The 20,811-nt window shown below is 41.4% G+C and overlaps 1 protein-coding gene across 6 annotated transcripts in view; it reads left to right on the forward strand.

The window, feature by feature from the left end:
• The first annotated feature begins 1,460 nt into the window (after nt 1-1,460).
• NNT (nicotinamide nucleotide transhydrogenase) overlaps nt 1,461-20,811 on the forward strand; it is a 97,911-nt gene continuing 78,560 nt past the window's right edge. For 2 of the 6 annotated variants that reach the window (XM_040496614.1, XM_040496655.1), the window contains exons 1-5: nt 2,023-2,150; nt 6,965-7,168; nt 12,075-12,304; nt 14,590-14,807; nt 19,186-19,273. In XM_040496614.1, the coding sequence (XP_040352548.1) occupies nt 7,012-7,168; nt 12,075-12,304; nt 14,590-14,807; nt 19,186-19,273 (693 nt within the window). In that variant the 5' untranslated portion in view covers nt 2,023-2,150; nt 6,965-7,011. The other 4 variants (XM_040496622.1, XM_040496640.1, XM_040496631.1 and 1 more) reach the window with 4 other exon arrangements.

The raw sequence follows: 20,811 nt of genomic DNA on the forward strand, positions 1-20,811 counted from the left end.
GCCAGATAATTCTTTGTTGTAAGGGGCTGTCCTGTGTAATGAAGGGTGGTTAGCAGCATCCCTGGTCTCTACCCATTAGATGCCTCCCCTTTGCAGTTGTGACAATCAAAATGTCTCCAGACATGGTGGGATAAAATTGTACCCATCTGGGAACCACTGATTTTTAAGCCTTGAAAGAGAAAAGCAGCAAACCCCTGCCCCCAGTGTTTATTTATTTATTTAGTTTATTTATTTTGAGAGAGACAGTGTGTGCAAGCAAGGGAGAGGGAGTGAGGGATAGATGGAGCAAGAGAGAATTCCAACCAGGTTTCACATTGTCAGCCTGGAGGCCAAGGTGGCTCCAACTCCCAAACCAAACTAGGAGATCATGACCTGAGCAGAAAACCAAGAGCAGGATTGGATTGAGCCACCAGGCACTCTGCCCTCAGGTTTTAAAGCAAGTGGTTTTTTTTTCCCTCCAGTTTTAGTCCTCCCCCCCCCAGTTTTATTGAGATATAATTATTTTTTTCTTTCTTTTTTTTATGTTTATTTTATTTTTGAGACAGAGAGAGAGAGAGAGCAAGTGGTGGAGAGGCAGAGGGAGAGGGAGACACAGAATTGGAAGCAGGCTCCAGGCTCTAAGCTGTCAGCACTAAGCCTCACCTGGGGCTTGAACTCATGAACCATGAGATCATGACCTGAGCTGAAGTCGGACACTCAACTGACTGAGCCACCCGGGCGCCCCAAGATATAATTAACATACAGTACTGTATATATTTAAGGTGTAGAGCATAATGATTTGACTTACATATATCGTGAAAGGGGCTTAGTTTTAATCCTTATCAGTTACTTCTGCCTCATTGAATCTACAGTATCTGGAACCTGTTTCTATGGTTGCATTTATCATAGTTCATTATAGTTTTTAAAACATGGGGCTTGTGTCGTTTCCTGTCTGTGAGCTCTTTCAGGAGAGGGGCAGTGTTTTCCCTTGACATCCTCTGGATGTCAGTGAAAGTCCATTAGTTGAATGACCTTTTATGCTGGTTAAACACAAGAGATGTTCTTAAAGGAAGGGTTTCTCTGACATTTCTCTTTCTTTCTTTCTAAAGGAATATCTGTTTTGCCAATCTCAAATATTTCACTTAAAGTAAAATGCAGTGACCATGCTGACACTTAATGATGATTCAGCTTTGGGCAAGTGAACCATTTTATACTGTAAATTTTATTCTTTCCACTTTCAATCAGAAAACACCTGCAGACTAACAGAACTATGCGCAAAGAACAAATAGGCTCATGTTTTGCTGAAATCAACCTAGGCCTTCTCAAGACACTTAAGGTCCACCAAAGACGCTCTCTAGCCGTTGGATATTAATGCTACCAGCAGCACACGGCTTTCTCTGGGCCCATCGGGGGAAGACGAATACGTAGACGTGTGTTAATTTTCGGGCCTTGACATCGTTTCCGAGGAATTTAACTCCACCTCTCCCGGCAAAAAGGAACAACAACGCCCTCATTCCCGCCCTTCACCACCCCTTGGCCTCCTCCCACTTTCCTTTTGGTCCTCTTCTGTTACAGAAGTTCTGATTTTTCCTAGAGTACTAGAGGAAAGGTACCAAAGTGGAATTATATTACCCTCTTACTTGCTCTGGTGGGACACTAGAGAGGAAATCACACTTGGGATTGTAACTGGCTCTCCAGGGGAGAGAGCAAATGTAGCCTTGAAAACTTCAGCGGCCGCGTTGGGCTCCAGGTTTGATTGACAAGGACGCGCCGAGGGAAGGCGCGGAGGCGGGGCAGGGGGCCTCGGGTCGAGCCCAAGACAAAGAGGTTTTGGTTGCCACCCAGGAGTGGAGGGCCCTTTGGGGTAACTAGCCTTGGCACGCTAAGGGGGCGTTTGGTGCGGTCGCTTTCTTGTCCGGAGGGAGGGCGGTAGGCTCTGGGGGCCCGGAGGGCAGAAGGGCCTGGTGGGGAGGGGGCTCCGGGCGGAGGAGGGGGCTTGGGGGTGGGGGTTGGGGGGGGGGGGGCTGCGCCGCCGTCACGTGGCCTCCGCCGCCGCCGGGTTGGGGCTGTTCTTCCGGGTTGGAGGCGCAGCTCCGCGGGGCCCGAGCCCAGGGCTGCCAGCGCGGCTTCCCTCGCGGCGCGCTGCCCGGCCGCCCTGCCTCCCAGCCAAGGTGAGCCGCGCGGCGCGGGCAGTCCGGGCGCGCGTTTGGGGCACAGCTGGGGAGGGGGCGCGGGGCTGTTGGGGATGGTCCGGGCCCCCGCAGGGGAGGAGACCTGTCAGGGAGAAGGGGGCGGGGTCGGTAGGGACCTGGATGTGGGGTGCACCCGGGCGCCCGCAGGCCAGAGGCTGGGGTCCGGAGGGAGAACCGTGCCTTGAGGGCCCCATTCCTTGTCTTTTGCCGGGGCGACGTGGAAGGGGGCGGGCGGGTGGTTGGGAAACTGGGTCCTTGCAGAGGGCAGGGAACGAGGCGGCAGCTGTGTAGGTGCAGGTCTTGGAGCTTTGGGAGGACAGCGGGAGTCCTACGGGGTCATTTCGACCGGCAAAATGGGAGGAGGGGGGAGGTCATAGAGGACTTTCCATAGAGGGTGCGCCCAGAGAGGTGGTAGCTGGACGCCCCGAAATTGTGCTTGAACCTTGAGGGAATTCAGGGTCGGCGATCCTTTGGAGACTTAGGAGGTGGCGAGCGAAAGTTGTGAGTGTGTATGTCTGTGAGGGTTGGTGGTCTGAGCAAACTTCATCCAGGCAGAGAGAGGGGCCCGGGCTGGCGACCGGGAGGAGACAGCAGTGGGGGCAGAGCTGATCTGAACCCCGGAGGAGGAATGACTGTAAAGCGACCGGGGCCAATAGGCTTCCAGGGAAGGTTATAAATAGCGGTCCCGCGCAGATGCCAGCCAAGCTGTAGTGTAGTTGCCCAAGGAGGGGCGGGACCGGTGGGTTTGGGCGAGGTCACGCTGCCTGCCAGTCTAAGCTTCTGTAGGGTATTGTGTCCTTGGTTGGTATGTTTCACTTTAAAAACGTAACTTGTTTACGGTGGCAGGCGTCCTTTATTCGCCCTGTGGTGCAGGGCAGTCCTAAAGCGATCTCTTTATAAGGAGTCTTTTAGGACAGACTCTTCCCATGGTGTTTGCATGCTTTTATTAAAGTGCTTCCCTCTTTAAAAATGTTCATGTCTTCTGCCATTTTTTAAATGTTTATTTATTTTGAGAGAGAGAGAGAGAGAGAGAGAGAGAGAATCCCAAACATCTCGTGCTGGGGCTCCAACTCATGACCTGAACAGAAACCAAGAGTCCCTCGCTTAGCCAACTGAGCCACCCATGTGTCCCACTTCTGCCCATTTCTTAACTGGATTATTAACTATAGAGAACAAACTGAGGTTTGCTGGAGGGGGGATGGGTTAAATGGGTAATGGGGATTAAGGAGGGCATTTGTTGTGGTGAGCACTGGGTGTTATATGTAAGTGATGAATCACTAAATTTTACTTCTGAAACGAATATTACACTATATGTTACCTAACTGGAATTTCAGTAAAAATCTGAAACTATAAAAAAATTAAAGAAGAAAAAACATTCCCCTTTTCTCTGTTGCACACCTTTTGTTTGCAAACCTGGCTTAAAAAATTTTTTTTTATTAAATGGACAGTTTAGGACTACTTTTTTATCAGCAATGTGCTAAGCTGTTTACCTTTGCTGATGGAATCAATCTTCCTCAAGGCTACACAGCATTTCGTTTTCAAAGGAAATTTCCTGAAACTCTGGAAAATGTGTTTTTATAGACACGCAGGTTTCAGGTTACCTAGTCCTAGTTATTTATTCACTCAGTTAAAAAGTACTTGTTGTTCTCCTCCTTTGTGCAAAGCACCGGGCCGGAGGTAATACCAAAGTGAGTAGTAATAGCAATAAAGATATTGTGTCCTTTTACTCCTTACAACAACCCTATATAACACAGGTGCTATTATCATTTTAAAGATGAGAAAATCAGGTTCAGAGAAGGTAAGTGACTGACTTGCCAAGGACACAGCTAATAATTGCAGAATGAGGGCTTGCAACCCACAGTTCACCTTGTTAGCCTCCTAGGCTGTCATCATTCTGACGTGCTTGCCCTCAAGAGTTTTAGTACCTATTAGGGGAGATAGTTGCCCAAATAACTTACATTACACTGCTGTATGAGTGGTATACTAAATTTTTTTTTCAGTTTTGAGTTGTAAAGCTTTCCCCCATTGCTTCAAAGCCATAGAAGCACATGAATAAAATAGCTCTAAAATAATGATAGGGGAAATTCAAATATTCTCTGAATATATTTCAGGGTCATTTGTATTTAATTTAGTCTTAGCGATAGGGACTGTTCTTACCAATAAACTACTTTCTTAAACATTATTTGTTTATTTACTTTTTAATGTTTATTTGTTTTTGAAGGAGAGACACACAGTGTGAGCAGGGGAGGGGCAAAGAAAGAGGGAAACACAGAATCTGAAGCAGGCTCCAGGCTCTAAGCTGTCAGCACAAAGCCTGACACCTGGCTTAAACTCATGAGCTGTGAGATCATGACCTGAGCCGAAGTCAGACGCTTAACTGACTGAGCCACCCAGGTGCCTTTTTTAAATTTATTTTTAAGATAGAGTATGAGTGGGACAGGAGGCGGGGGGCGCCCCGCGCCAGGACAGAGGATCTGAAGCATGCTCTGTGCTGACGGTAGAGAGCCCGATATGGGGTTTGAACTCAAGAAACGTGAGATCATGACCTGAGCTGAAGGCAGACACTTAACTGAGCCAATTGGTGCCTTACCAATAAAACTACTTTCTGTTCACTGTCTTACATGTTTATAACTTAAATAAATTGGAATTTTGGGGCGAAATTGGCCTCTGAAGTCCTCTGCCTTAATTGCCATCTGATGCCAGGGATCTATTCAACATCAAATTACCATTTTCCAAGTAGGCAAGGCTGTTTTTCCAGATGGCCCGAAACAGGACTTCTGCTTTAAAACATTGTAAAATCTTATCTATTCATAAATGTTTTAGAGCCTAATGGGGTCCTACAAACAAACTTTCTCGTGCTTTTATATATGAGCAGACTGAGGTGCAGAGAGATTCAGGGAGTGAAGTGGCCAACTTAGACAATACACGGGCTCTATTATATCTAGCTTTGTTCTCTCCCTGATGAGGTCTGGGTAAACCTCATCAGCCCCATGAGAACAGTGGTTGTTGGGGAGCTGGGATGATCTAAGAAGAGAAACTAGAGTGAATGGGGAGGCGGAGATAAGACTAGGTCATTGGTAATGGTAGGACAAATCTCCCCCAAGGCAAGAGTTACCTTTTATATATCTTTGTATCTCCCTTGGTTGTTGGCATAGATTCAGTGACTGTTTTGAATATGTGGCTGAGTTTCGAACTTTTTGCTCTCTGTTTTCAGCCATGAACAACCCAGAAGTGACCCATGAATAAATGAGGAGTGTATTTATGGGATTCAGGGGTGCTTGGGATTGAAATGAAATGACATGTGGAAACACTGAAAATCTAAAAACCTGTTCAAGTGCAAAGCATTATTATACATTTTTGATTGCATGCCTGAACCCATCTTGCATACTTCCTCTTCCTTAGCTTTTTTCATATTACTCTCTCTATCTCAAATGTGTTTTTTTTTCTTTTTCTGAGCTCTGTAGGAGGACATAATCTCCTTTGATCCCTCAAAGAACTTTGGACTTGCCTTACTCTGTAGTGTTATTACTTGTTGACTTTTCTTATCTCAGAGCGTGTGATCTATTCCAGTTTGATTCCACAGATGCTTCTAATGACTGTGACTCTGAAACTCAGCCCTCTATATGTGTTTGTTGAATTAAAGGTCATTTTAAGAATAAGCACCATCTGGATTAAGGATTTCCATCCCCCGTGTTGCTTTCTGGTATTTGTAAGAAGTTGCTTCAGGGAGTTGTGGCAGCAGTTCTGAGTGAACTAGACCTTTCTTCCTCCGGAGACTGGAAGAATGTTCATGGAACTGCTGGGATTGGGTGCTGGGCCTCCTGAGGGCCCACATGATGGGGCAGAGCCTAAAAGTGTAGTTGGTGGAGTTAGCTGAATTTGACTGAGAGTTCCAGATCTTCTGCTTCCTGATTTTGAAGGAAAGAAAAGAAGGATGGGGGAACTCTGAGAATCAAGGGGATGGTGGGCGTGCCTTCCATGCACCCCTGGGGATCTGCCATGGAGAACAATGGAGGTTGCCACTGAAGCTTAGGTCAGTAACAGCAAAGGTCGGTGATCCTCCATCCAGCCCAGGTAGAGCTGGTGCAAAGTGGCCGCTTGTGAGAACCACTGATGGAAGAGTTCCTAGTTACACCCATATCTACAAGCACAAACCTATGTGATATTGACATTCTTCTTTTTTAAAATTGGAGTCATATCCCACACATGCTTAATTTTCTTGAGATGAGCACTTGGCAGACACGAATCACATGTTCACTCAGGCTCAATTCAGGGGGTCTTACAGGATAAGCATCTTGCTGCACTGAATAGGTTGCCAGTGTTTTCTGTACAACATTTGTAGCTAAACAAGTTGCTATTGTACTATACAGCATTATAGACAATTTAAGGGAAATCCAAGGGTGACTATGCAATTTTTGCTGCGCATGCAGACTTAGAAGATAACTTTCATGTAAGATGTGATTGGACTCTATAGCAATTTTCTTTTTTAGCTTCCCTGCTACATTAAGGATCAATTAAGGTGATCAAGGCTTGGAATTGAATAGTGAGTTTATAACCACAGTTTTAAGTGGGAGAATGGATTCTGAGTTTTAAATATATGAATTGGAAACAAACTTTTGAAGCATCTTCTCTAAGTAAAGGACTTGGCAAATAAAATTCACTGTAGATGCCCACATACAGCTGTTATATTCCAAGCTCTTTGAATTAGTATTTTTTAAAAAATTTTTTTGATGTTCAAATGACAAAGTATGTTTTTCTTGGCATATAAATATTTTATTTTTCTTTCTTCTTAGTGATTTACCCTCAAGGAAATTTGGGATTCAGAAAGTTGGGAGCTCATATGAACATGGCGAACCTACTGAAAACCGTGGTGACTGGCTGTTCGTGTCCTTTACGTAGCAATTTGGGGTCCTGTAAGATTATACCCGGGAAGAAGGATTTTTTACGAACATTTCATACTCATCAGGCACTGTGGTGTAAAGCCCCTGCCAAACCAGGTAAAGTCTCACTTCAGTGTATATAGATCAAACCTTCAAGTTGTAGGAGCGAACGGATCTCCTGATGATTGATAAAAGGAAAAGCGATGCAGTTTTATAGCCTGGTGTTGGTGAGTCATCATTTTTCGTTAAAAAAAACAAGCCTAATGAGTGCTTTTAAAAATATTTTCCATGTATAAAAGTTTCTGACTGTCAGTGCTAATAGAGAAGAAAATAAAATAGAACAAGAGAAATGATAAACCAGTTGAGTTGTATCCGGGAAACTATTGCTCATAGTAACCATTTGTCTTAGCAGCTCTTCCTTTTTCCTTGTCTTTTTTGAGGCATTGTACTGTATATGGCTCATCTATGCTGAGGAACTAACAACTGAGTGTATCAATTAATTTGTAGTACTGCTTCTTGATTTACTGAATGACAGCTTCATCTCAGTTGCTCAGGTCAGAAACCCTGGAGTCATCTTGGTCTTCATAGTAGGTATGGGTTAGCTCTACCTTGTATCCAGGGTCTGTTCTCACCATCGCCACTGTTATCGTCCTGTTCCGAGCCACCATCATCTGTCCCCTGGACTGCTGTGCTAGTCTCCTAAGTGCTCTCTATGCTTTCTGCCTCTGCCCCCACGACAGTCTGTTCTATACACAAAAGCATCATCTTTTTTTTTTTTTTTTTTTTTAACGTTTATTTATTTTTGGGACAGAGAGAGACAGAGCATGAATGGGGGAGGGGCACAGAGAGAGGGAGACACAGAATCGGAAACAGGCTCCAGCCTCTGAGCCATCAGCCCAGAGCCTGACGCGGGGCTTGAACTCACGGACCGCGAGATCGTGACCTGGTTGAAGTCGGACGCTTAACCGACTGCGCCACCCAGGCGCCCCAAAAGCATCATCTTTTTAAAATGAAAGATCATGGCACTCTTCTACTCAGAATTTGCCACTAGTGTCCTAGCTCATGCAGAGGAAGAGCTGAAGTCTTTCAGTACCCTACAAGGTGTTCCCTGCTAGGGTCCCCACTCGCGTCTGTTCTTGTGCGCAGGTCAGAAGGAGAGGCTAAACGAGGGCTCCCTAAGCTGAGGGAGATCCCTTTATTATGCATTTTGTGCAAAGACCCTCATAGCTCTCTGCACCTCATTGGCAAAAACTCAGGTGGCAATTATTTAGCTGTAAGGGAGACTTGGACACAAAAGAGGTCCTTTATTCCAGATGGGGACAAACTCAACTAAAATTGGCATTCTGTTATTCAGGTGGAAGACTAGGATAGATACCTGTCTTTGGCACGTAGAATAATGCCCTTCTTTTTAATTTAAGTTTGCAGGACTCTGGGCAATCAGAATCCCTACACTGCTATGCTTTTTGAGTTCTTATGTTTGTCTTTAATAGATTTCACAGCCTCTTTCTTGTTCTCATGTGACAAGTGACTGTTGGCAGGGTACCTGTCCCTGAGAGCCCTCAACTTTATCTTCAGATTTATTTCTATTTATTTTTATTTTTTTATTTATATTTTTTATGTTTATTTAGTTTTTGAGAGAGAGAGAGAGACACACAGAGACAGAGAGACAGAGTGCAAGCGAGGGAAGGGCAAAGAGAGAGGGAGACACAGAATCCGAAGCAGGCTTCAGGCTCTGAGCTGTCAGCACAGAGCCTGATGCGGGACTTTAACTCACGAACTGCGAGATCATGACCTGAGCCAAAGTTGGATCCTTAACCAACTGAGCCACCCAGGCATCCCTCTTCAGATTTTTATTTTAGGTGTTTTAGAAAGCCAGCTTATCCAAGCGTGATAAAATTGTGTCTAAGATAAAAGTAAGTAACTGCACTGAGGACATGAAAATTTTCCTTGTGAGTAAAGGCATGGACATCAACATCTCTATATTGACTATGCAGGAGACTTTTAATTTGTAGTTCTTGACTATTTCCCAGATAATTACTTTTTATGTCTAAAAGATAGGGATTCTATTTTAAAAAATACATAACCACAATTTCATTACCACATTGCAAAGCATGAAAAGTAATTCCAGTCAGTATTCGTATTTTTTCAGTTTCTGTTTTTACAGTTGTCTTATCCAAATAACGATCCAAACAGGGTCCACATGTTGTATTTGCATACTGTATCTCTCAGGTCTTTTTTGATCTGTGTTCTCCTTTTTTTTTTCTTTTTTCTTTATTTCTTGAAGAATGTAGTTGTTGCCCTGTAGAATTTCTCACATTTTTGTTTTTTTTGACAAGAATACTTCATAGGTGGATGCTGTGTACTATCTGTTGCATTTCGTCAGGAAAATTAATCAGTGAGTTTAGATGTTGATATTCATCCATTATGGAGCTCCCATCAGTTTTTCACTCAAAGGCTATAACAGCCATTTAATGATCATCAACTAAATCCATGGTTTCATGGGGAGGGGGTTTGAAATGGTGATACACTATCATTTTATCTTCATTTATTAGCTAGAATTTTTCTATAAAGAGAAACTTTCCCTCTGTTATTTAGTTATCCTGAGGTTGTAGTGGTAAGGTGGGATAAATGTTTGGTTCTGTCCCATTCTTTATAGTTTTGGTAATAATCTCTTGGTTTTCTTAAAGTATTAGTTTTCTATTCAGCTGTAACAAGGTAACACAACTTCATACACACACAAATTTATTATCTTACACTGCTGGAGGCCAAAGTCTAGAATGGCTCTCACTAGGTTCACATCAAGGTGTCGGTGGGGCTGTCTGTATTCCTTCTGGAGACTTTAAGGGTGGTCTGTTTCCTTCCCTTGTCCAGCTTTTGGAAACTGCTTATATTCTTTGGCTCGTGGCCCCTTCTTCCATCTTCAAAGCCAGCAGCATAGCATCTTCAGACTACTATTTGACTCTGGCTCTTCTGCCTTCTTCTCTCACACTTAAGGACCCTTGTGAGTACAGTCGGCCCACCCACATAATCCAGGCTAATCCTTATTTCAGGGTCATTTGATTAGCAACTCTAATTCCATCTGCTACCTTAATTCTCCTTTGCTGTGTATCCTGACACATTCACAGGTTCTGAGGATTAAAAGTGTGGACACCTATGGAATACCATTATTCTGCTTATCACATACCCGCTAAAGTTGGCCAATGAAGCTTTTAAAAAATATTTATTTTTTGAGTATCATAATGAACTCCTGCATTTTAACATCCTCGGATGTATTTTATTACATTGCAATTAATTATTCTTTTTCATGCTCAAATTGCTTCATATTTGGCCTTTCAAGTTGGCTCCCGAACCTGTTTGATGGGACTTCATTTGTCTTTGGTGGCTTCTTTGACTTATGGTATATAGGGCCTAGGTAATTTGACCTTGTCAGATAAGTGAACTCCAGATGTTTATGTGACTTAACTTTGCACATCAATCTGGAATATTTCCAGCTTTCTATTATTTTCCTCCCTCTCCTTCAAACGGAGGTTAGGGTTCACCACATGTTTGCCTTTGGCTTACTTTTAGTTATTACTGCTAATGGAGTATGGGGTTTAAGATTCTGTTTGAATGCAGGTATTTTTAGGTTGACTTACTTTCTTTAAGGCCTCAATATTGTTACTCTGTAGAGATAATTTGTTTTTTTATTATGTATTTTCAGAGTTTAGGTTGCTAGAGTAGATTTCCTGAACTTTGGTACAACATACAGAAGCAGATTTTTTTTAAAAGAAAAGTCTATTTGTGCCTGCACGTTGAATAAAACAACAGAAGCAACTTTAGCTAAAATTGTTCAGAGCAATATATAAATACTTATGTATTTTATACAGGCTCTTTTGGGTTACAAGGAACAGGATTGCATCAAGGTCCTATTTTGTGATGAGGGTTTATTGGGTGTATTCTTGGAAAGTACAGAAGCCTAGGAAACCCCTCATCTACTTCTAGGAAAAGTGGAATGGTATTCTGGATTCCATAGCTATGGCTCATCTTTCCTCTTTGTATCGCCACTACTGATGTTTCTCCTACTGTTGCTGTAGACCTCCCTTTGTCTACCTTTAACCTCATGGCTGCTTACAAATAGCTTTTGTACCCTTTACTCCCCCTGTCCTTTTCTGTGGGTCTCGCATTCAGACACTCAGAGTACCTGAATGGGTTGGGTCATCACTGGCCAACATAGAGTGTCCTTGGGCAGTTCCTATGTAAGTCATCTCAGGGACTCTCTGGCCTATAGACTATTATCTTTGACCCAGCTGTTGATCCTTGGTCTTATTCGCTGTGGTCAAGAATGTAGGGTCTCAGGATACAACACTTGGAAATCTGTGAGGAATTGCCTGTGGCCAAATTGCCAGGAAGAAAACTTTGAGTGTAGCCAACAATGTGTCTAGTATAGGGTTGTTCTTCAAAACAGCTAATTAGTTCTGTCTTCCTTAAAGGTGAGGACAAGGAGACCATAAATCCCAGAGGATTAGTTTGAAGAGTGGAGTTAGCATTTTGATTGATCTCTCAACCCATTTTTTTCCTAAGAATAATCTAGTCATGTGCCTTGAAGAGAGCTATTTGGTTAAATGAAATATTTGGAATTTAAGAGAGTGGGCATAAATATTTCCCATTATTCAAAAAACTCAATTATGATTATGAATCAGGAACATTATTTTGAGCAGCAACTTGTATGTTCAGTATATTTTGAACAGACTGCCCATTTTCATTTTTTGAACTGTTTTTAAAACATTGTTTTTATGTTTTTTACTGAATTAATTTTTCTTTTTCTTTCTTTTTCTCTCTCTCTTTCCCTCTCCCGTTCTTTTCTCCTTTTCTTTCTTCATTTCTTTCTCTCTTTCTTTCTCTCTTTCTCCCTTTCTCTTTCTTTCTTCCTTCCTTCCTCTTTCTTTCTTTCTTTCTTTCTTTCTTTCTTTCCTTCTTTCTTTCTTCCTTTCTTTCCTTCTTTCTTTCTTTCTTTCCTTCTTTCTTTCTTTCCCTCACTTTGTAGGAATTCCATATAAGCAACTGACTGTTGGCGTCCCCAAGGAGATTTTCCAAAATGAGAAACGGGTGGCATTGTCTCCTGCTGGTGTTCAGGCCTTGGTCAAGCAGGGTTTTAGTGTTGTCGTGGAATCGGGTGCTGGCGAAGCTTCCAAGTTTTCTGATGATCACTACAGAGCAGCAGGTGCCCAAATCCAAGGGGCGAAGGAAGTGCTGGCTTCTGATTTGGTGGTCAAAGTAATTATTCCTTTCCACCCCTCATTTATAGCTTGCTTTTTAAAAAGTGTTCATGGAAAAATCATATTGTTATAACTCTTCATATTTTCAAACACTGCCTTTTCTCAGAGAAATGGTTGCATGTTGTGAATATTCTTCATAGTCTGGTAGAGCTTTTATCAGGCAGTGTGATCTCTGTTTAACCATGAGAGTAGAAAAAGTGATCTTCCTTTTTAGATTTTCATGTGGAAATTCCCTTCTTATTGGCTAGGGAGAATTTGCACTTCATGGTTCATACATATCCAGAATACCCACAGGTGAGTATTTAACTGCTACCAGAATGGAAAAAGGGCATGGGACTCCTCCTAGGACTGAACGTACCCTGATCTTCTGATATGTAGAAGGAACAGTGATTTAACTGACCTAAGTGCTATTTCTACAGAGGGCAGGGCTGCCTTGGAGAAAGCAGCACGGGGCTGAGTAGAGACAGCCTTACCTACTTTAATGAAAGGTCTTAATGTGTAATAGAAATCTATGTGCTGAAGAGCTTCAGACATAAAATCTGAAGTAAAAAGAAATCATATGGAAAAAGGAAGGGACTATCACAAGTGTACCTTAGATAATTATTAGGGAGTAGCATTAGCCTAAATCCTAAGCCTTCTGCAGCCAAGACAAAGAGGGAGATAGGGATTGTAGTAGCATGATTATTAGGCAAAAAGAAGCTCCTCACTTGTTCAGGAAAGACCAGCTTTTTTTTGGTATGTGTGTTAATTTGTAAGGGGCATCAGTCATGTAACTGTTTTTTTTGTTTGCTTTTTTTTTTCTTTTAACATAAATTCTACTGAATAACTTGGTAGAGTAGTGATCTTTGCAGAAGACAAAACAATTTTTTGGTGTGGAAATTAACAGTGAAATTTATGGTATGTGGGGAAGTTGCAATTCAGCCAAAACTTTTAAAGTGTTTAGGTGTACAGATACTTGGTGATATAACTTAGTATAGTAAAAGAGCTTAGGGCAAATAGAAAAATGAGTATGATCCATTCCAACATATGCTCCAGGGATCAAAACCTTTTGAGATACCCCACAATAAAGGGCTAGTAGGGTGTATATAAGTTGTGGAAGCACTTTGTGTTCCTTTAGATCCACAGCGTGTATGAGCATGTTACAAGCACGGAGAAATCCTATGATATAGTAACTTAGATAACTTTATACTTGCATTGGTAAACTATTTTTGAGTCAAGCCTGTTAATATCCTGGGGAACTAGTGATCCAAAAAGCACGTTCAGGAAAACATTCTGTTGACTTAACTCACTCATATGCCAACAGTCTCAGCTGAGCATTTGATAAGGGCCAGTAGGATTAATTCAAAGTTGACCTCTAATTTTTATTAAATCTATATTTTAGATTCTCAATGAGGAAAAATAGACCTTGCCAGAGAGTCTTTTTAAGTTTATTTTAGAGAGAGAGAGAAGAGAGAGGGAGGGAATGAGTGGGGGAGGGGCAGAGAGAGAGAGAGGGAGACACAGAATCTGAAGCAGGCTCCAGGCTCTGAACTGTCAGCACAGAGCCTGATGTGGGGCTTGAACCCACAAATCGCAAGATCATGACCTGAGCTGAAGTCAGATGCTTAACCAACTGAGCCACCCAGGCGCCCCTAGAGAGTCTTAGAATCCAGAACCTTAATTAAAATCATATGTGTCACCAGATCAAGAACTGACATGGCAGTAACAAAGATGTTTCCTAGGTAAATGAGATGAAGTGCTATGAAATGAAAATATTGATCCAGTGTTTGTGTTTCTGTTTCCTTTAAAAATTTAAGTCCCTGAGCTATTGTTTTCTGGGCTTACTTGCCTAAAAGTGCTACTGCGAACTTAGAGCTAAGGACATGATACATGTTAATTGAAGATCGATTTTAAACTTGGATATAAAACACACCTTAAAAGCCCACAAATGAATCTGCTTATCTGAATGTGTTTCTGCAGAAACTTAGGAAAAGCTGGCAATGGTAAAGCCATGTTATGAGCCTTACTTAAAAATAAAATTTTGGAGGGGGGGGGGAACCTTCCAGAATGATAGCATGCTCTTTACTCAGATCAGTTCCTAGGTTGGTCATCAGTCAGAGGACAGATGGCAAAGATCTTGGTGCTCCTTACCTTGTTTAGGAATTTAGTCCAAAATTTATTGCTGAAAGATTACTTCTGGCCTATTATTTCAATCATGGCATGTCATTTAGATTGTCCTGTTTACTTAAAAATATGATAAAGGTATTTACATTATTAATCAGTGACTTGACTTTTTTTCCTCAGGTGCGAGCTCCCATGGTTAATCCAACATTAGGTGTTCATGAGGCCGACCTTTTAAAGACATCGGGAACATTGATTAGCTTTATTTACCCAGCCCAAAATCCAGACTTGCTAAATAAACTTTCTAAAAGAAAAACTACAGTTTTGGCGATGGACCAGGTTCCAAGAGTCACGATTGCTCAGGGATATGATGCGCTAAGCTCCATGGCCAACATTGCTGGGTATGTTGATTCCTTTCCATTTTGGTTGAACAAAGCACAGTGCTACTCTAGAAACATGCTCATTGTGACTCTTCTCTCTTATAGTGCTTTTACTTGTAATAATTGTTGGGGATAAAAGTGCCAACACTTTGAGAGTGCCCTTATTTATTTTTTTAATTAAAAAAATTTTTTTAATGTTTATTTCTGAGAGAGAAAGAGAGAGAGAGAGAGACAGCACAAGTGGGGGAGGAGTAGAGAGAGAGGGGACACAGAATCCAAAGCAGGCTCCCGGCTCTGACCTGTCAGCACAGAGCCTGATGCAGGGCTTGAACTCACAAATGATGAGATCATGACCTGAGCTGAAGTTGGAGGCTTCAATGACTGAGCCACCCAGGTGCACCAAAAGTGCCCTAATTTTTTAAGGCTCGGTTTATTATTTCATAGTTAAAAGAAATGACTCTTCATATTCTACTCTTCATGGGTAGAAGTCTTATTTCCTTCCACCAGAGCAAATGATTGTGAAATTATTTGTATGAGGAATAGACTGTCTTGCATGTATGTGTGTATATACGTGTATACACATGTATACATTAGGTAGAAATTGCTACTTTTTTTCTTAAAAAAAAATTTTTTTTGATGTTTATTTACTTTTGAGAGAGAGAGAGAGAGAGACAGAGCACAAGTGGGGGAGGGACAGAGAGAGGGAGACACAGAATCCAAAGCAGGCTCTGAGCTCTGAGCTGTCAGCACAGAGCCTGATGCGGGACTTGAACCCACAAACCGTGAGGTCATGACCTGAGCCAAAGTCGGATGCTTAACCGACTGAGTGACCCAAGCACCCTGCTACTTTTTTTCAGATTTTATTTGAGACAATTGACATATAACATTGTGTAAATTTAAGGTATAAATATAATGATTTGATATATCAGTATATTGTGAAATGATTGCCACAGTAAGTTAGTTAACATAAATTGCTGTTTTTATAGGTCAAAAAAGGTCAGATATTGGCAGTTTCATATTGTTCAACCTGACACATACATATTAGCATTTACCATTTTAATTATGTTTTGCTTAGGTAAATTCATAAAATATTTAGCAAATAGGGAAAATATCTGTATTTGGCAAAGTTCTACCTGGTGTCAAAACACGTATTAATAGGGGCACCTGGGTGGCTCAGTCGGCTAACTGTCCAACTTCAGCTCAGGTCATGATCTCACTGTTCATGAATTTGAGCCCCACGTCAGGCTCTGTGCTGACAGCTCAGGGCCTGGAGCCTGCTTTGGATTCTGTGTCTCCCTCTCTCTCTGTACCCCCCTGCCCCCACTTATACCCTGTCTCTCTCTCAAAAGTAAATAAATGTTAAAAAAAGTTTTAAAAAATTATTACCCCCCCTCCCCCCCAAACCACATATTGATAACTGAGGGCTAACTACGTCCTCTTACCTTTGCCCGCCACTGCTGCGTTCCCACTTTACTGCCTGAAGAGCTGCGCTGAGAGGAGACTAAGGCCCCTCCTGCTCTGAGGAACAGGGCTGTGACTGAGCAATCACTCCTGCCCGGGGGGATGGGGTGTATCGTGTTGCTGACTGCCTAGAGAGCGGGAAAATTCTGGAAACTGAAGATGCGTATGAAATCAACTCCTCAGGAGATAGTTGAATTAGATTTTAAGCATGCATTCACCAGCAAATGAAAACGGTTAAAAAAAATCAAACAGCGCATGCAAGAGAGACTAACGTTAATAAAGCCTTTTATGGCCTGACACATGACCTGAAGGTTTTCTTAGGTTTTATAGCTTAGGTGTAGCATATCAGCTAGGCCAATAGATCAAATAGAGTCTACTTTGGGTTTCATTTTTGAAAGAAAAGCAGAAAACAAAAAGGACAAGCTAAAAACACATTTTGTTATCCTTACTATAATATAGCAAATGGTTGGTTTGAAGATGTTTTTTGCGATATAAAGTATACACCAAAGGACAAAATAAATTTTTGCCATATTATTTTGTTTGTAGAAAAGTTACATTATGTATCATGGGACTTCAAAGATTTTCTTTTATCTTTTTTAAAGTTTACTTATTTATTTTGAGAGAGTGAGCGAGTACAGGGGAGGGGCAGAGAGAATCCCCAGCAGGCTCTGCACTGTCAGCCAGGAGCCTGATGCGGGGCTCGCACTCACGAACTGTGAGACCATGACCTGAGCCGAAACCAAGAGTTGGATGCCTAACTGAATGAGCCACCCACGTGCCCTGAGACTTAAATGTTTTCTGTAGAAAACGTACAATGTGATCTTTGATTTTGTCTTGTGAAATGTAGAATATGAAAGGTTATCAAAGCCAGTGGTTCCAGCCCAGTGCTTTTTAGCCATAGAATCTTTTGGGCAAATGACATATTATGAGGCAATATAAACAAATGCAATAAGAGCAGAGTGGCCTTAGTTGAACTGAGGGACGGAGGGGTGTCCAGAAACATGTTTGTTCTCTACCCCATCCAGTATGGCCCCAGAGTTGGCTGGAATTTGAACCTTTGGAGATCCATGGGACACAGTTTGAAGAATTGCTATCTTACATCCTGAGCTGATATATGCAAAGGGCATAGTTTGAGGTGCATCTTCTAGGATACTTATCCACACAGTACGTGATAAATCATTATCTAAGTCACACACACAGCCATATTACAGTGAAGACACGCTCCTTCCAGTTCATTCATGTCCATTCTGAGCTTTTTTTGCTGTCATCAAAAAGAGGCAAACTGTTATCACTTTTCCCCACTATCAACGTTTTCTTGTACATTCCTGTGTAACTCATCTCATTTTTGTTATTTGTTTCAGAATAGCAGCTGAATCTTTTAAAACATTAATTCCAAAATTTCTTACAGTGGCCTTTGAATCTTTATCATGTTTGGTTTTTTGAAAGTTTCTGTCACTTGGATTCAGAAGTAAGACTAACAAGTAACGTGGTCTCTAAAATATTGCCTTTCTGCTCTAATATGATTTAAAGTCGTAGTGGTTACCATTATATGCTTTTGCATCAATTATTATATCAATATTATTTTATAAAAAATATGGCCAGGAAAAAAATATGATCAGGGAAAGGTTTTATTTTCAGCTAGCAGGTAGATTTTAATAAATAGTTGCATTGTAATTTTAATTATAACGTGTTATAGTTAATGTGTAGAGGTGCCTTTTAAGGATAAAATGCTCTGAAAATGAAATTAGTATAATATGTTAACAGTATCCTCGTAAGAAAAGATGGTATATATGGTATATTTTACTTGCTTTTGCTGCACAGAATGTTTCTTTAGCCAAAAACACTAGGATTTACCAAACACTTATGATGGCAGGCTTTGTGCTAAGTGCTTTACCTGCCTGGTCTCACTTAGTCCTCATAACAACACTAAGAGATGCTCTTTTTGTCCCCACTCTGTAGATGAGGAAACCAAGGATTAGGGACTTAGAGAAATTTACCCAAGGTCACAAAGCCAGTTAGTGGTAGAACTGGGCCCTGCATGGAGGTCACTGTGTCTCAAAATTCCATACTTTCAAATCTTAGCGATCAAGGGAAGTTTTTTTTGTTTTGTTTTTTAATTTAATTTATTTATTTTGAGAGAGAGTGTGCACAAGTGGGGGAGGTGCAGAGAGACAGAATCCCAAGCAGGCTCTGCACCATCAGAGTGGGTCTCGAACTCCTGAACCAAATGGTGACTCATAACCTGAGCTTAAGTTGTATGTTGAACCAACTGAGCCACCCAGCTGCCTCAGGGGAAGTTCTTTGTTTGTTTGTTTTTTGTTTTCTGGTTTTTTTTTGGTTTGGTTTGAGGTTAGAATTTTATTATGTACAAGCATATAGCTATATCTCATTTCTTTTTCATTTTAAAGTTTTTCCCTATGACATAAATACTACATAATCATTAAAGAAAATTTGGACAATACAGTGAAGTAAAACAGAATGTCTGAAGTGTCTGTAGTTTCAGCACTGGAAGAAAACCGTTGTTAGCATTTTTTTGGTCTTTCCTTCATTTCTTTTTTTACACCAACTGATCTTCTGCAGTGTTCATTCTGAAAAGGCCAGGGAACATCGTGGGTAAGAGTGTGCTTGTGGAGGTAGGATGCCAGCCAGGGTTAGGCTTCTGGTTCTGCCATTTGCTAGCCGAGTGACAGCAAGTCTCTTCCACTCTCTGTGTGTCTGTTTACTCACCTATAAAATGAAGGTAAAAACTGTACCTGTCTGTAGGATTGTGGAGGAGGTTAAAGGAGTAGTTATACATGTAGCACTCAGCGGTTTTTGACACATAGTAGGTACAATTTAAATGTTAGTGATTATCTTTGACTATTAAAACTTCATTGGTGGCTTACAATAATATATTAGTCTAAGCTCTTTAATTTTATGGAAATATTTATTTTTTCAGCTACAAAGCTGTTGTACTAGCAGCAAATCATTTTGGACGGTTTTTTACTGGTCAGATCACAGCTGCTGGAAAAGTTCCTCCAGCTAAGGTAGGTAGAACTTTTAATGTTTCTTCAAATATGAATTATTTATAATTTTTTAATGTTTACTTATGATCAAGAGACAGACACAGAGCGTGAACAGGGGAGGGGCAGAGAGAGGGGGAGACACAGAATCTGAAGCAGGCTCCAGGCTCTGAGCTGGCAGCACAGGGCCCGACGTGGGGCTCGAACCCATGAACCGTGAGATCATGACCTGAGCCGAAGTCGGACACTCAACCGACTGAGCCACCTAGGAGCCCCCATAATATGAATTATTTAAAGGTAAGGGTATGTGTAGTACTAAAATACAGTTATTTTAAAAGTTTTGTTCTGTGTTAACTTCACAGTGTTAACCCTGTGTATATTTGGTACAAATATATGGTAAAGCCTCAAAGCTGTGTATGTTTGCTTGACAAAAAAGAATTTTGACATTTCTGGAAGTTCTAGTTTTTTTTTTTTTTTTTTTTTTTTTTACTTATTAAATTGAATTCTTAAAGGGGTTTTGGATAACTTGTTCTGTGTATGTAGGGTGTTTATTACTGATGTTTGAAAAAGCTTCAAGATACCATTCAGTAGATTCTTGATTTCCCAATGTTGTGACACTTGGTTCATGGAAAAGGTTGTCTTAGTTTTGTAGATTCTAGATTTCCCAATTGTGACATTTTGTTCATAGAAAAGATTGTTTTAGTTTTTTCACTGGGCAGAGAGAGAGGGAGAGAGAGAATCCCAAGCAGGCTCCCAGCTGATAGCGCAGAGCCTAACTTGGGGTTCCCTCCCACGAACCATGAGATCACTATCTGAGCCAAGGTCAAGAGTTGGACACTTAACCGACTGAGCCGCCCAAGCACCCCTTCACTTTTTTTCAAATATGGGTTAAGAGGACGGAAAAAGGGAGGTGTTGTATTTGGGTAATTGGCAAAGGGAGTGGGTGTGGTTTCTTTAATGTAGATTGAAAGCAGAGAGGAGCAGTTGATGACAGGTTGGGATGGCTAGGTAAAAGAATAGATTATGTTATGACCCTTCAACATTACATATACTAATTGACCATATAAGCATGTTGTCTTGGTATAGAAAATAGCACTTTAAATGTTGTTCATCTATCTGAAGAGTATACTCTCTGCCTGTAGGCATAGGTTTACTCAGTGCTTCCTGCTCTTATGTACTTTGTTATATAAACCGAGGATGCACATGAAATAAATCTCCTAGAAAAAAATGAAAAAAAAAAAAAAGATACTAGCAGCTTTGAGAAATAAATTGCTTTAAGAACAGGCCAGGTAAAGAAAATGCAAGTGCTTCGAGTGGAGGCCAGAATACATAACAAGGAAGTTAGCAACAACAGAGATGTGCTATGTGAAGTGACTATGTTTTTTTTTTTTTTTTAAGTTTATTTATTTTATTTAAGTAATGTCTACACCCAAGTGGGGTTCAAACTCATAGCTCTGAGACCAAGAGTCACATGCTCTTCCAGCTGAGCCAGCCAGGTGCCCCTGAAGTGATGACGTTTTGACTCCTTTGTCAGGATCATGAGAATGGGTCTGGCACTTACG

Source organism: Herpailurus yagouaroundi, unplaced genomic scaffold, assembly GCF_014898765.1.
Source record: "Herpailurus yagouaroundi ecotype Mexico unplaced genomic scaffold, PumYag 29, whole genome shotgun sequence".
Taxonomy (NCBI): domain Eukaryota; kingdom Metazoa; phylum Chordata; class Mammalia; order Carnivora; family Felidae; genus Herpailurus; species Herpailurus yagouaroundi.